The 15,252-nt window shown below is 49.5% G+C and overlaps 1 protein-coding gene across 3 annotated transcripts in view; it reads left to right on the top strand.

Moving 5' to 3' along the window:
* Positions 1–15,252, top strand: part of LARGE1 (LARGE xylosyl- and glucuronyltransferase 1) — a 540,881-nt gene that overhangs the window by 505,123 nt on the left and 20,506 nt on the right. For all 3 annotated transcript variants that reach the window (XM_019446719.2, XM_019446720.2, XM_053895955.1), the window contains one exon: positions 4,297–4,575. In XM_019446719.2, coding sequence (XP_019302264.2) covers positions 4,297–4,575 — 279 coding nt within the window. The remainder of the gene's footprint in view (positions 1–4,296; positions 4,576–15,252) is intronic.

Below are 15,252 nucleotides of genomic sequence, written 5' to 3' on the forward strand. Positions count from 1 at the left end.
AGCCTCCGGGCCCCGTGTAACCTGACACTTGCCTACTCCCCAGCGTCTTCTGCCCTTCTGCCCCTCACTCACCCATCTTCCCTCTCTTCTTGCTTGAACATGCTATACCCCGTTATCCCAAAGGCTGCTCCCTTTCTTTGGAAAACTTCTCACCCTGACTCCTCAAGACTGGGACCTTCTCCTTACCCAAGTCTCAAATTCATGTGCCCATCAGGCCTTCCCCAGCAGCCGTCACAGTTACTCCATCCTGTTTCCTGTCTTGGTTGCCTTCTTTAGCCCTTCACTCCCTCAGAATCTACTTTGGTTTGTTCTGTCTTTTCCCTCCACTGGAAAGAAGCTCCAGGAGCTCAGGAACCTTGTCTTTCTTGTTCATCGCAGGGCCCAGCACGTTCACCTGCACATTATAGATAATAAATATCTGTTGGCTGGGTGCATGTTTGAAAGGCAGAAACAGAACCTAAGGAAGAGTACAGCTGCCATATATTGAGTACCTGCTGTGTACCTTGCTTTGTGCCAGACGCCTCATAGAAGCGTAGTAAGTAGGCTTGTCCCATGGTGGTTGTCACAAAGCTAGGGCCAAGCCCCACCATGTAAGCACGGTTTAACACCTGTGTTTGTGTCCTGTTGGAAGCAAGTCACGTGGCCATCCCAGAATCGGTGTGGGGAGTATTAGCCGAGGGTGTAGATTGAGAGAGAAGAATAACTTATAGCCCTTTGGTGATCTACAGAGGTTATCACTGTCCACGCTGTACATGTGTGGAAATGGAAGCTCAAAAGAACCATCATGACTTGCTCAGGGATACTGACACAGCTCAGAATTCCCACCCAGTTCTGACTCTAGAACCCACGGTTGCACTGCCACACCATGCATCCTGCCTTGCTCTGGTGAACCAAATTGGCTGTCTTGTAGGGAGTGAGTTCCCTATGTCAGCAGAGGCCGACTGGCATTCTAGAGTCCCTTCCAACCCAGTCTTACAGGTTTCTGACCTGGCTGTCTCCTTGCCTGCTCCCTTGATTCTAGACAGAGCACACGAGGCTTCCTGTCTCAATAGGACTCCCTGGGTGGCCCTGGCCTCAATCTAGCCCTTCCCGCCATCTCTTTGTCCTTTCCTGAGCCTTTGTCCTCCCCTTCCAGACATGAAGCAATGGTGGAAGTGGAGAAGAGCATGGGGCAAGAGAGTCGGGACCATGGGTCCTAGCGCTAATGAGCTCTTCCATTCGCTCACTACGTGCTCGCCAAGCCAAGCCCCTCTCCGAGGCTGAGCTCTTTGATCATAAAGATGGCATAATCTAAGAAAACCTCTATGATTCTTTCCAAACTGAAAATTCCATAGTTTCAGAATGAACCTTTGTCTCTTGAACCATTCTCCATCGTCCCTGGTCCTTGCTGTGACTTTATCTTCCAGTGTAAGAGACCAAAGAGTGACTCAGCACAGAACTTTGTGTGGACAAGAGCTGCACAGGGGGACCCTAAGGAACAGGTGTGGGACACGCAACCAGGAGGAGGGTCAAGAGAACGGCGGGGTCTTTGAGACAGACCCAAGACTGAGGAGGAGGAGGAGGAGGAAGGAATGAACGCACAGAAGCTGACACCAGGGGAAGAACACATTCATGTTTGGGGAAACAAGGAGAAGCTGCTTGGGGACATTTGTTTCAGCCTGCCAGCCATCCGCATGGAATAACCATCTGTGTTCTGCGCACTGGAGTCTGACAGACCTGGGTGTAAATCCAGCTTCCCCACTTTGCAGCTACGTGACTTGAAAGAAGTCCCTTCGCCTCCTGAACTTCCTTACCTGTAACACAGTGGTTAGAACCTCAGCTTTAGGGGCGCCTGGGCGGCTCAGTCAGTTAAGCAGCCGACTCTTGATTTCAGCTCACATCATGATCTCACGATTCGTGAGTTCAACCCTGAGTCGGGCTCTGTGCCTGCTTGGGATTCTCTCTCTCTCTCTCTCTCTCTCTCTCTCTCTCTCTCTCTCTCTCTCTCATTAAATAAACCTTAAAAAAAATTTTAAAAGAATCTCAACTTTATGGAATTAGTGTGAATGTTAAAAGCCAGTAGGGGCGCCTGGGTGGCTCAGTCAGTTGAGCAGCCGACTTCGGCCCAGGTCATGATCTCGCGGTCCGTGAGTTCGAGCCCCGCGTCGGGCTCTGTGCTGACAGCTCGGAGCCTGGAGCCTGTTTCGGATTCTGTGTCTCCCTCTCTCTGACCCTCCCCCGTTCATGCTTTGTCTCTCTCTGTCTCAAAAATAAATAAACATTAAAAAAAATTAAAAAAAAAAAAAAGCCAGTAACTGAAAATGTGGCCAGCACACTGGAAGCAGCAGAGAAATGGTGGAGATTTATTGTATCACAATCACATTTTCTGTAGTATCATTATGATAGACCTCAGTCTCCCACTATTGTTCAGGTCCTGCCAGAAAGCTTAGTTTTGAGGCAGGAGAGGTGGGAAAGCTTCGGGCTGGTGGCGGACCGGCAAGGAGTGGCTGGGTCATTGTTACTCTTTGTTCGCTGTACTCTTTATAGTAAAGCCCATGTGGGTGTGATGTATAGCACATCAGCAGCACCTGAGAACCTGGAGTATTTGTGTCTCTGTTCTCATGCTAAACCTTTGGCAGAGCTGGCTCCCCACGCAAAAAACTCAGAGTCAAAAACCCAGGCAGTGGGGGACTCCACCACAGGAACTGACCTCTCTTCCCAGCAGACACGCACGCCTCCCACATCGCTGTCCCTCTAGCAAGCTCTTCCTTCCACATGTTAGAAATTATTCTTGCCCTTCACTCCCCAGATCTCAAAGGATTTGTACAAACAGCTGTCCCTTCCAAATGCACGGTCCCCGCCCCGCTTCACAGATAGCGACAGTGCGGTGCACGTGGGATCATTCAAAATCCCAGGTTCTCTGAGCCCAGTGGAGAACAGGGTCTGTGGCTTAAGCCAAATGCACATTTCAGGGAAATCAGGCATTGTGGAGAATGCAGACCCTCTTTGAAAACTGGCTGTGGTCAGTTTGATTAGTAAGTATAAAGTATGAGAAATGGAGGGCATTTTATCCTAGTGAATATCTTAATCCCCCGTCATGAAAGAGGAAGCAACCCCAGGCAATGGCAATTCACAGAATTACTGAGAGGAAACTCTGAAAGTCCATCGAGAAAGCCATTGACACAAGATAGGTGTGCCTGTTTTCTTTTGTTTAGAAGCAGGGAAATGCATGGAATCTATTTCCTGGTAATTGTCCGAATAAAGTGGGCATCCGACCAGGAGACTGCTGATTATGTACCTCTTGCTGGGCAGAGAAAAAATTGAAATAGGCTATTGCTGTCTCTTAACCATAGATCCTATCTGCCAGGCACTTCTAATGCCTTTGGGGGGTAAAAAATCTTTATAGATTTCTCTTCATTTTTGTAGAATCCTCTCCATTGGAAGCACCTCTTGTTTTTTCTCTGGGCTTTCTTCTTCCCTGCCCATAATCCTTGGCTTGGTGCCTGTCATGTTGCCTCGCAAAATTGGCTCAGACCCTGAGGCAATAAGGACTCTGACAAATGAAGACAGCGTAACTCCAGGCAAACTTTTGTCCCTGGCATTCACATGTTTTTCCGTTCCCAGTATATGTTTCTTCTCACCGTCTCCGAGGCCCTGTCCCAGTACCCATCTGTACGGGTCTGGTCCACATCCAAGAATCCAAGCTGACTGGACATCTGGATTCCCCGGTTTCTCCATCAGAGAAATGATGGTCATGCACAGGGTTGTTGAGGGAGTTCTGGAAAGGGTCTGGTGCATAGTTAATGAGTCGGTGATCATAGTTGTTATCACCCCTGTTTTAATGCTCCTTGTAACTTATGACCCCAGTTTGGCTAAATCTTCTATGGCTGGTCACTGCTTTAGCAGAGCAGTGTGGCTCCTGTACATCTTTGCTGAGAGAGGAGAGGCAACGGAGTTTTGAGCTGGAAGGGGATCTTTATATCATTTAATATAATCATCCCCACCCCCTGTGGAAAGAGGAGTCTGAAAAGAGAAGGCTGATAGTGGGATATGACTGTCAGTATCACACCTTCAATTGGAAGCAGATAAAGACAAGAACCAGAAAGGTAAGTGTCTTTATGGCCATTTTATAGATAAAGGAATTGAGGCTTGGGGATTTGCCCTCATTGCACCGTGATTAATGTTAGAGCAGGGATTTGGATTGGGAGCTGGTTGACCAGGTGTCTGTGGAGGTGGAGTTGCCCCCACCCCCTCAGGAGGCTGGATGGATGGTGCGTGGACCAGGTCCCCGTGGCTCACCTTCCCTGTCTCGTCCAGGCTCCAGATGCTCGAGGCCATCTGCAAGCACTGGGAGGGACCCATCAGCCTGGCCCTCTACCTGTCGGACGCCGAGGCCCAGCAGTTCCTCCGCTACGCACAGGGCTCCGAGGTGCTCATGAGCCGCCACAATGTGGCCTACCACATCGTGTACAAGGAGGGCCAGTTCTACCCCGTGAACCTGCTGCGCAACGTGGCCATGAAGCACGTCGGCACACCCTACATGTTCCTGTCGGACATCGACTTCCTGCCCATGTACGGGCTCTATGAGTACCTCAGGTGAGGACCATGGGGACATCAGCTTGTGCAGGATGCTCCCTAGGCTCTAGTCCAATTCTTCCCTCTTAAAGATGGTCCTCTCAGGTTTGGAAGGGCCATCAGGCAAGCCAGCGTCTTCATTTTCCTGACAAGCAGGCTGGAACCCCACTTTGCATATGGAAATGTTAGTGGCAGAGCTTGGTCTCAGAAACATCTCTTGTGCTCCCAGTCCAATGCTCTTTCTGTAGCTGCTATGAAAACGTGTCGTCCCTCTTCCAGTTTTGGATCAGATGGCCTTCATCTAACCATTCTAGAAAGATCACTGCCTATTCTGTAAAACAGATCAGAGTGATGGTGAAGGCTAACATTTATTGAAGTGCTTGCTGAGTGCCAAGCGCGGTTCTGAGTGCGTGACAAGTAGTTCATTCCCACCCCCTGCAGTCCCTGCGCTGGGGACTATTATTATCTTTATTTTCCGAATGGGAGTGTGTGCAGCTGAGATCGCGAGCTGTTAGCACAAGGTTATACACCTACTGCGGGAGCTGGGGTCAGCCGGCCCGACTCCAGAGCCACGTGCTGAATTTCCATCTTGGCTGCCTCTCTGACTGTCCAGTGACCCTTTCCAGAAGCTCTGCCCATGTGGAGGGGCAGGCATCCAGCAGCTGGAGAGAGCCCTCGGCTCATGTCAGGCATAGATGGCTGTGTGGGGAATGGCATTTATTATGACATAACAACCAATCTGAACTGGAAGGGACTGTTGAATTCATATAGCCCTAAAGTCCCCATGTGAGAAAACTAAAGTCACAAGATGTAAGTGGTCAAGCCTTTTGTTTTGTTTTAATTCTTTACTGCTGGCTTTTGTCAGCACGAATTATCTCTGCTACCCAGTGAGTGTTTGCCTGGATCCAGGTACCATGAGAGGTGGTTTGCACATATGAATTATCCTGCTGGAGCCTCACATCAAACCCAAAAGGCAGGCATGGTTACCCTCCTCAGACTGTGGGCAACCGTGAGGCTCAAAGAGGCAGAGTCCCCTGCTTGCTCCAGAATTTGAACCAGTGTCTGTTAAACTCCAAGTGGGCAAGCCACCCTGCTTCATACATGTCTGGCTGCACCCAAACCAGGTAGGATCTGAATCCTTTCTCTCCTGCTCTCTTGCCCTTCCTCCCTCTGTGTGTGTGTGTGTGTGTGTGTGTGTGTGTGTGTCCGTCTGCCTCTGTCTCTCAGTCTTTCTCTTACTGTCTCCATCACTCTTTTTTTTTTTTTGAAATGTTTGAGAGAGAGAGCACGCACAAGCTGGAGGTGGGACAGAGAGAGAGAATCCCAAGCAAGGCTCCCTGTTGTCAGTGCAGAGCCCTACATGGGCCTCGATCTCACGAACCGTGAACTCATGACCTGAGCTGAAATCAAGAGTCAGATGCTTAACCAACTGAGTCACCCAGGTGCCCCTGTTGCTCCCAGTGTTAAAAAAGCCTCTTCTTCCAAAACACTTTCAGCCATTTGTCCTGAAGCCAGAGCACAGGTGTGATCTAAGCTCCCTCCCCACCCTACCCTCTGGAGCAAGGGAAGGCAGCCTGTGTTCTCTGTCCACTTTTCTGAACCAGACTTCCTTCCAGGGTGATTTTGGGGTTTCATAACTTCAATCCCTCCCCTATGCACTAGAGGAGCCCGTCCAATCTCTCTCTCTCTCCACCAGCAGGGTCTGTGACCCTGGAGCCGCATAACCCTCGGCCAGGGAGGATGGGAGGTGTCTTCCCGAAGAGCATGGGCTTTGGGGCTCCAGGAATGGATCTGTCCTCTGGCTCTGCTCCAGCTGGGCCTTGGAAGCCCAGTGTGTGGGCTCAGGGTGCCCCCGTGTGGCCAGACTGTGTTCTCAGCGCCTGAGTCGTGTAGATCTGAAGCCGCTGCAGCCTGCAGGCTCTGGGAGTCCCTCAGGAACAGACAGTGGTTGGGCCGCCCTCCACCAAGAAAAGAGAGGAATCAGGGTTAGACTGCAGGGCCCGTCCTCCCCCTGTGGAGCTATTATGCGGGAGCACCTGAGGGGCCTCCATTCCCAGGAGTTAAGGTGAACTGGTCCTCTCTTAAGAGTGTGTGGTCTGCTCCCCACCTCCAAGCACTATTTTCTTATCTTACCTCATGGGCATAACGGTTTTAAAAACCATCACACACGAACAGATTGTTTCTATGTTGTACTCCTATGTTGTACTGATCAAAGACTCTATTAATCTCTAATCAAGACCTTACTCAATATGAGGTAAGCAGTGTTGCCCACTAATTAACATTTTCTTAACACCCAGTCACCTGAGGCTTGGTTGGCCTTTGCCATCTCGTTACAGGAAGGTGCGTGGTCCCCTCAGGGGTTTTGAAATAGTGCACATGGCTTCTACCGCTCTGCTGCTCTCTTCACAGGCCCTGTAGCAGCCCAGCGACCCTACCCTGAGTGAGAAGAAATGATCTTGTCCAATCTTTTTTTTTATTAACTTTTTCATTTTAATTCCAGTATAGTTAACATTCACTGATATATTAGTTTCAGGTGTACAATACAACAGTTCAGCAGTTCTGTACATGACTCAGTGCTCAACATGACAAGCATATCTTTAATCCCCATCACCTATCCCCTGTCCCCCCACCCACCTCCTCGCTGGTAACCATCAGTTTGTTCTCGATAGTTGAGTGTGTTTCTTGGTTTCTCTCTTTTTTTTCCTTTGCTCATTTGTTTCTTAAATTCTACATATGAGTGAGATCATATGATATTTGTCTTCTACTGACTGACTTATTTCGCTCAGCATTATATTCTCTAGCTCCATCTATGTGTAATAAATGGCAAGATTTCATTCTTTTTTATGGCTGATTAATATTCTGTTGTGGGGCATGTGTGTGTGTGTGTATATATATATACACCATATCTTTTTTACCCATTCATCTATCTGTGGACACTTGGACTGTTTCCGTATGTCTATTGTAAATAATGCGGCTATAAACATTGGGGTGCACGTACCCTTTTGGATTAGTGTTTGTGTATTTTGGAGGTAAATACCCAGTAGTGCAATTACTGGATCGTGGGGTAGTCCTATTTTTTAACTTTTTGAGGAATCTCCACACTGTTTTCCAGAGTGGCTGCACCAGTTTGCATTGCCACCAACAGTGCAAAAGGGTTCCCTTTTCTCCACATCCTCACCAACACCTGTTGTTTCCTGTGCTATTGATTTTAGCCATGCTGACAGATGTGAGGTGGTATCTCATCATGGTATTGACTTGCATTTCCCTGATGATGAGTGATGCTGAGCATCTTTTCACGTGTCTGTTGAGCATCTGGATGTCTTCTTTGGAGAAGTGTCTGTTCATGTCTTCTACCCATTTCTTAGTTGGATTATTTGGTTTTGGAGTGTTGCATTGTATTATCCAGTCTTCTCTTTAAAGTATACATGTGGAAACTGAGAACAGGGAAGCTGTGTCTTGCCCATCTAGAGTGAAAAGACATTGTGACTCTCCTGATTTCTTCCCCTCCATCTTGTCATTCATTTAGTGTATGAACTTTTGTAAGGTACCTACTATGTGCCCCCATGTATGTGAGCCACACAGAGAGGAACTATGAATCCCAGCATTTACAGGCCAGCAGGAATGACCATTAAAGATGTCAATTCTTATTGTTCTGTGAGGGACTGTGCCCCCTCCCAGTGGAATTCACCCAGTCTGGGGTGGGAGGAAGGATGTCCTGAAGAAGATAGATCTAAGCGGAGGCTGAGTGGGAATTTGCTGGTAGAAGTAGCGATGTTCCAGGTAGAAGAGGCTGTCCATTCCAGAGGTGCAGGGTGGTGAGAGCCTTGATGAAGAGAATAGCAAGAGATGATGTGGCCAGAAATGTAAGCCAGAGTGGGTCCCGCAGAACTTCGTGTAAAACATGCTGAGGAGTTTGAACTCCGTGAGGGAGGAAAGCAATGGAAGATCATGGAGAGAATGGCCGGATTAGATGTTCATTTCAGGAAGATCATTCTGGTTGCTTTGTGAAGGATCTCAATCAGCAGGGCCAGAGGAAGGGGGATAAGTGAGGGGGCGATTGCATTAATTCAGGTGGGAGGCACTGAGGGCCTGACGCAGGGATCAGAAGCAGCAGGGCTTCTGATGGACCAGTGAGGGATCCTGCCGCTGAAATCAGTAACTTTCTGCAAAGGTGTCTAGACTTTGAAAGGGAAGAGGAATCTCTTCCAAGTGCTGCCACCCAAGTCTTCCTTTGCAAAGCCTTCACCCAGAAGTCCTGCCTGCTTTGGCCCACATGCTGGCCACCTGTTGATCCGCTGTGCCCATTCCTTCCGGGACTGGGCAGGATATCTTGGCATTGACTTTGAGTGTTATGGTGGACAGGACGCTGGGTGAGACCCAGGAATCCTGTTCCCACTCACCCCGTGTGCCGTAGTGAACTGTGTGGCTTCCAGCAATCCTATTTTTACCAGCCTGTTTCCGCATTGTAAAATGAAGAAATGAACTTTTATCAGGAGGCAGAAATGCAGTCTTGGCCTAAAAGAGCCAAGAATGCTGAGCCCAGCCCCCACCTCTGGCTGCTGGCTTCTCTCCACCCTAATTGTGGCATGATTGCTTTGGGAATGGGGGACAGGGCTGAGGTCTTCATATTTTTCAAGAGAACCTGGAAACTTGGATTTTTGTGTTTTGATTTTTAATGTTGACAACTAATTTAAAGAACAAAAACAAAAACACTATTGAGCCCCAAATCAAATATGTCTTCAGGCTGAATAGAACTTCCCACCCCCATCCTGTGCCACCAGTTTGTGACCTCTGACCTAGGTAATTCCTAGGCACCAGAACTGGGGGGACTGGTCAGGAATATGATTCTATCAGGAGCCCCAAATAAGCACGTACTGTTCTTCTCATATGAAGATAACCATATTGGCTTGCCATCAGCTTCTGGAAAATTTTGTCCCCAGTGAACGGGATGAATGTGTTTCTGATCCAGACACTAAAAGTGGATGTGCTTCGTGACCAGTATTATATCATTACTTTGGGATGAGGTTAAGAGTACTGCTCGCCATGAGAGTCGTGGACCCCAACAAGGCCGGCGGACCCTCTTCGAGACTGACTTCTTCAGCATCGATTTCCAACAAAACGCTCTCCCCAAACTCTGTTAAAACATTAATATTAAAAATGAGGATAGTTACAATTTCTTGAGCCCTTAACATGGGCCAGCAAGCCTGCCAGCTGCCTTGTTACACGTCACCTCTCTTGTTCACACTTCTCTGTGAGGTAACGGTTATTACAGGTGACCAAACTGAGGCCCCAGCGGAGGAAGGTGGGCTTGCCTCTGTGACAGCCTGCTCACTGATGGAAGGGGCCAGACCACTCTCAGACCCCTGGACACCAGCACAGGCTGACTGGCAGCCCTCTCATTGGACCCCCCCGCCCAGACATTCGCATCGTCCTTTTGGGGGGACCTTTCCCCACACAGTCCAGCATCATGGCTCCCCTCAGCAGTTGCTTACCAACCAGCTAATATGACAGCAAAAACAAACAGACCAATTGGAAAATAATGAAATCAGTTATTCGCACGGACACAGCTGCAGAGTTTCACTGAAATCTCTCCCGCGCCTCTTCGCCAGTTCCTCCTAAAGGAGCTGGTAGACGTGTGGCTTTCACTGGATCTCAGAAGTGTCAAGTGGGATTCAGCAGGGCGCAGCAGACCTGCATCCGAATCCTGGTTCTTACCAGGTGTGTGATTTGGGGCAGTTTCGTCTCTCCAATCCTATGTTTTCTCAATGAATAAAGGGGCTAACGATAGCCTCGTGTGAGGGAATGGTCAGTGTACAGCACTCAGAATTGCTCACAACACTCAGAACTGGACTTCATTGCCAGGCCCCCACCCCCACCCCTTCCCACTGCAGACTGCCAGCTTTAGTGCCACCGGGTGACTTCATATAACCACCTCCACTTTTTTTCTTATAAAATGAGAAGCTGTGTAGTTATATTCACTTATTCAAAAAGATATTTAGTGAGTACCTATTATGTGCCAGGCAGTGTGCTGCATTGTGACAGTGCTGTCCCCAGAGTCATTCAGACTTGTCTTTCTTTTTCTTTTTTGTTAAGTTTATTTATTTTTGAGAGACAGAGAGAGAGGGAGTGCACTAGTAGGGGAGGGGCAGAGAGAGAGAGGGAGACGCAGAATCCGAAGCAGGTTCCAGGCTCCGAGCTGTCAGCACAGAGCCCGACGTGGGGCTCGAATTCACAAACTGTGAGATCATGACCTGAGCCAAAGTCAGACGCTTAACCGACTGAGCCACCCAGGTGCCCCCAGCCTTGCCTTTCAATTCTGAGTACCCTTTACTCAGCGTTTAGTTGACCTCCAGAAAGGTACTTAACTTTCTGTAACTTGTTTTTTTTTCTTCATTTGTGAACTGGGGATCATATTATTCCTTCCCTCGTAAGGTCCTGGGAAAATTAAATATAGTAGTATTTGCACAGCACCTGGCAAAATGCCTTGGAACGTGCTTCATTCCCCGAACTGTCATGGCTGCCGCGGCCCTGCACTGTTCCAGGCGCGGGGCTATCTCGGTGGGCAGAACAGGCCCCGTAGGTTCCTGCCCTCATGGGGTTTACATTCTAGGGGCTACTCTCAACTGTCGTTGCTGTTGCTGTTCTTGTTATTGGTACAAAAGAGAAGATCCAGGAGCTCAGACTCACAACCAGGTGACCCAGTGTGGTGGACAGGGGAGGCCTCGAAAAGAGTTGGGTAGTCGGTAATGGACTCGAAGGACTAACAGGCGTAGAGGCCTGATACATCCTGGCACTTTCAAGGGCTGTTCTGGAAGGTCGAGGGAGATCCATGAGACTGGGCAAGCTTCCCGCCCCTTTCACTAATCCTGAAGAATCCTCATCTTTGTTCACTGCCTGAAACTTAAAACATCTGCTTTGCAAATGTTGCTTTTGCTTTCTAGGGGACGAACATGCCACCCTACGCGGATACTGTATTCTGACAGCGTGCAGGAATGACAGATTTCAGTTTTATTCTGTTCTCTCCAGGATGATGTCTAACCACCTTCCCGCGCATCAAATTTCCCTTGGCACACATAGCTTCTCTATAAATACTTGTTGAACGAGTGCAGAAATCTGAAAAGACCAGGCCGAGGTAGCACCAAGCAAGGCCGACTGGCTGCCTTCCAAGAGCCGTGACTACGTGGCACTTCCTCGGGTTAATTCATCATTTAATCCTGCTATCTCGATGACATTTAACGTTTATTGAGCACTTACTATGTGCCAAGCGCTGTTACCAGCACTCTGCCTGTATCTTCTCATTTCACCTCATCACAACTCATTTTAGAGACGAGGTGGGTTAGACTAAGAAGCATGCCCTCAGGCACAGCATTGCCAAGGGGACAACTCACTTATCTTGGTCCTATCCCAAGGGTTCTACGCTTATCCTGTTTATTGCTCCCATTGCCTGATGGGCCCATCTCCACCGCCATCATGATGGCCACGCCCATCATCACGGGTTGTATTTGTCAAGTGCTATTCCATGCATTGGAGAGCTGTCTTCACCTCTACATGAGATAACCCATTTAAGCCTCACAACCGCCCCCCACCCCCTACCACACGCACAGAGAAGAGAAAGCTGTGGCACGACGGTGTAACTTGCTCGAGAGCACAAGCTGGTGAGGGTCCAGGTAGGATGTGAATCGGGCAGCCTGCCCCAAAGCTGCCCTCCTAACTTCGGGGGTATTGACTGCCCTCCCATAACCCACAGCCAACACTTAACAAAGTGCCCTCACAGAGAAAGCGCTCCCCGAAGTTTAGCCCTGATTGCTAACAGTAAATATGGTGGCCATGGGGTAGTTAAATAGGGGTCGGTAGGGATGTTGAGAGTTACGTGAGGTGGTGAATATGGAGTCCCTAGCGTGGAGCGTGGTGTTGTAACTATAGCTATTTCGTTGTTTAAAAATTTGCCCCCAAGACTCATTTTCAGCTTCTCTTTCTTCCTGACCCCTCTCTGACTGACAGGTTCTCTCTCTGGATACGTTAATGCCACCAATTTCGGAGCCACGGGATCTTGCTGGGGCCTGGGAGCCCCCTGGCTCTCCAGACCTCATCCATTATGTGTGTCTCTTACAGTCGCATTCTCTGTGGGCAGCCTGATCACCCTCATTTGCAAGTCTTTGCTGTTGTCCCCACACACCTCCTGGAAGCCTGTCTGCCAGGAGCTCATTTCCTAGGCAACTGGAATAGGGTCTGAGTCCACCCTGTTACCTGCCTCCCTGTTCAGAGAGGAAGCAGGGCTGGCTGTGTGGGGCCTGCCTCTAAGGTTATCAGCACAGTAATCAGGACAGGGGCACTCTGCCCCTGCCTTCCCCCACCCTGAGGGAGGCTGCTGAGCCCTCAGAGATGCGGTTCAGGTGAACCTGAACCTGGTTCAGAGCCCCAACACTCTGGTTAAGGCAATGCTTACATCTAGTGCTACTGAAGCTAGGTGGTTTAAGGGGTGGGGGTGGGGGCAGCTGGAGACAGGGGCCTCTCCTAGCCTCCCTGAGACACACACACACACACACACACACACACACACACACGATGGGGTTGTGGAGTAGTGGGGGTGTGGAGCTGATGGCCAAGAAAGAATTCTTGAAACGTCTTTGGTGCAAAAAAAGGTGATTTTATTAAAGCACGGGGACAGGACCCTTGGGCAGAAAGAGTTGCATTATAAGTGTGAGGGGTGACCATTTATATACTATGGAGTTGAGGCACCTGGGTGGCTCAGTCAGTTAAGCATCTGACTTCGGCTCAGGTCATGCTCTTGTGGTTTGTGAGTTCGAGCCCCACGTCGGGCTCTGTGCTGACAGCTCAGAGCCTGGAGCCTGCTTTGGATTCTGTGTCTCCCTTTCTCTCTGTCCCTCCCCTGCTCATGCTCTGTCTCTCTCCCCAGAATAAATAAACATTATAAAAAAAAAAATTGTATACTAGGGAGTTAGGGGAGGTAAAGGCAAAAAAAAAAAAAAGGAAATTTCTAAATGAGCTTTCTATGCTAAAGAGGACTTCTAGGATACAGGAGGCCTTGCTATTGTCAAGTTAAAGTTGTTTTCTCTCTAGTAAGACATTAGCGTTGCAACAGGAGGGGGTTGCTGGAGAAATGTGTGACTCTGTGTTCTGTCTCAAGTATCTATCCGTGGGCTGCAGGTTATAAAGCAACTTAACTTTACCTACCATTCCCTCCTTGCCTGTTCCCCACATCACTATGGAGGGGAGGGTGATCTGGGGGCTCCAGGAAACTAAGTCTAAGGATTTCTGGAGATTAGGCTGTTAAGAAGATTGGCTTTTTCTTGTAGTTTACTAAGACATTTGTAAACTAATGAAGACTTGGGTCCTGCAGGACTGTGATCTCTATCAGTTAACCATTTGTTTGCTTTCCTTTCCTGTGTCCTTGGGCAGCCAGGAGCGCCTGAGGAATATCACACTCATCCCACGGAGTGGGGGAGGGGTTGCGAGGTGTCAGTTTGCCTTAGGCTCCCTCACCCCCCCCCGCCCTCCCCCCAACACACACACACACACACACACACACACACACACACACGAATGCCCTTCCTTGCCCCTCCCCGGTTGGTTACACCTGTGGCCACACTAGCCTGCTGCTTCTCACCATCTGAGCTCACTTACGGGTTTGGTTTGCACCCTGCCCACCCACTAGCTCCAGGAAGATGCTGAAATCAGGAAAGGGTCTGAGGGTGAGCCTCAGACGTGTGCCTCAGCTTTCTCTTCGAGCAGGGACCACCCCAGCTGTGCCCACGTACTCCTGGAGAACATCACCAGAGAATGTGACTGCACAGCAGTCTGCGAAGGAACAAGGAAGGAAGGAGGGTTTTACAAGTGCCTTCTGTGTACCAGGCACTGTGCTACGTGCTCGACAAATGTTCTCCTTTTTATGGCGACCCAGTCAGTGCACAGGGCTTCCATTCCCGTTATCCAAGCGAGAGGATGAACGTGCAGAAGCTAAATGTGCCCAGAGGTCCTGTGGATTAAGGGGCAGGACCAACCACAATTTCAACCCAGTTTTGGAAACTCCATCATTTCCAAAGGATAACCTTCGCAATACCATCCTCTCCTCCATAGGACAACCATAGACGAATTCCTTCATTCTCTGTACACTTATTGAGTGCCTACTGTGTGCCAGAGCTAGATACACAGCCATGGACGAGGTGCGTCCCTGACCTCAGGCCTGGCAGAGCTGACAGGTTACACACACAGGCTGTCTGCATGCTGTGACTGCTGCCACCTCCCACCATCCCTAGCGAGCAGAACTGTCCAGAACCACCTCTCACGATCCCCGGCGAGCAGAACTGTCCAGAAGGAAGCAGTCCCCAAGAAGATGTGGGCCCATCATCCGAGGGATGCGTCAAGGCCAGCAGAGGTGGGCAGGAGAGGTGCAAGGGCAAAGCTCCTCCTGCCGGCTGTGCACAAAGCCTTAAGAGAAAGCGTGAGGCCGTTCTGGGGTTTCAGAAATAGGTGCACACTCCAGCATAACTTTCCTTCCCGCCTCCCATCCCTTTTGAATATGACTTTCACCTAAGTCACCAGGAGCCCGTAAGAGCTGCTTGGACTCCTTACAGCTCAGGTTCGATTAAACAGCATGCTCTCTGACATCGGATGCTGCCGACTGGGCTGTGCAAATGCAAGGCTCCGAGAGCTGATGAGCCCCCTTCTTCTCTCCTG

Source organism: Panthera pardus, unplaced genomic scaffold (assembly GCF_024362965.1).
Source record: "Panthera pardus isolate Hobbes unplaced genomic scaffold, ASM2436296v1 HiC_scaffold_6, whole genome shotgun sequence".
NCBI classification, from domain to species: Eukaryota; Metazoa; Chordata; class Mammalia; order Carnivora; family Felidae; genus Panthera; species Panthera pardus.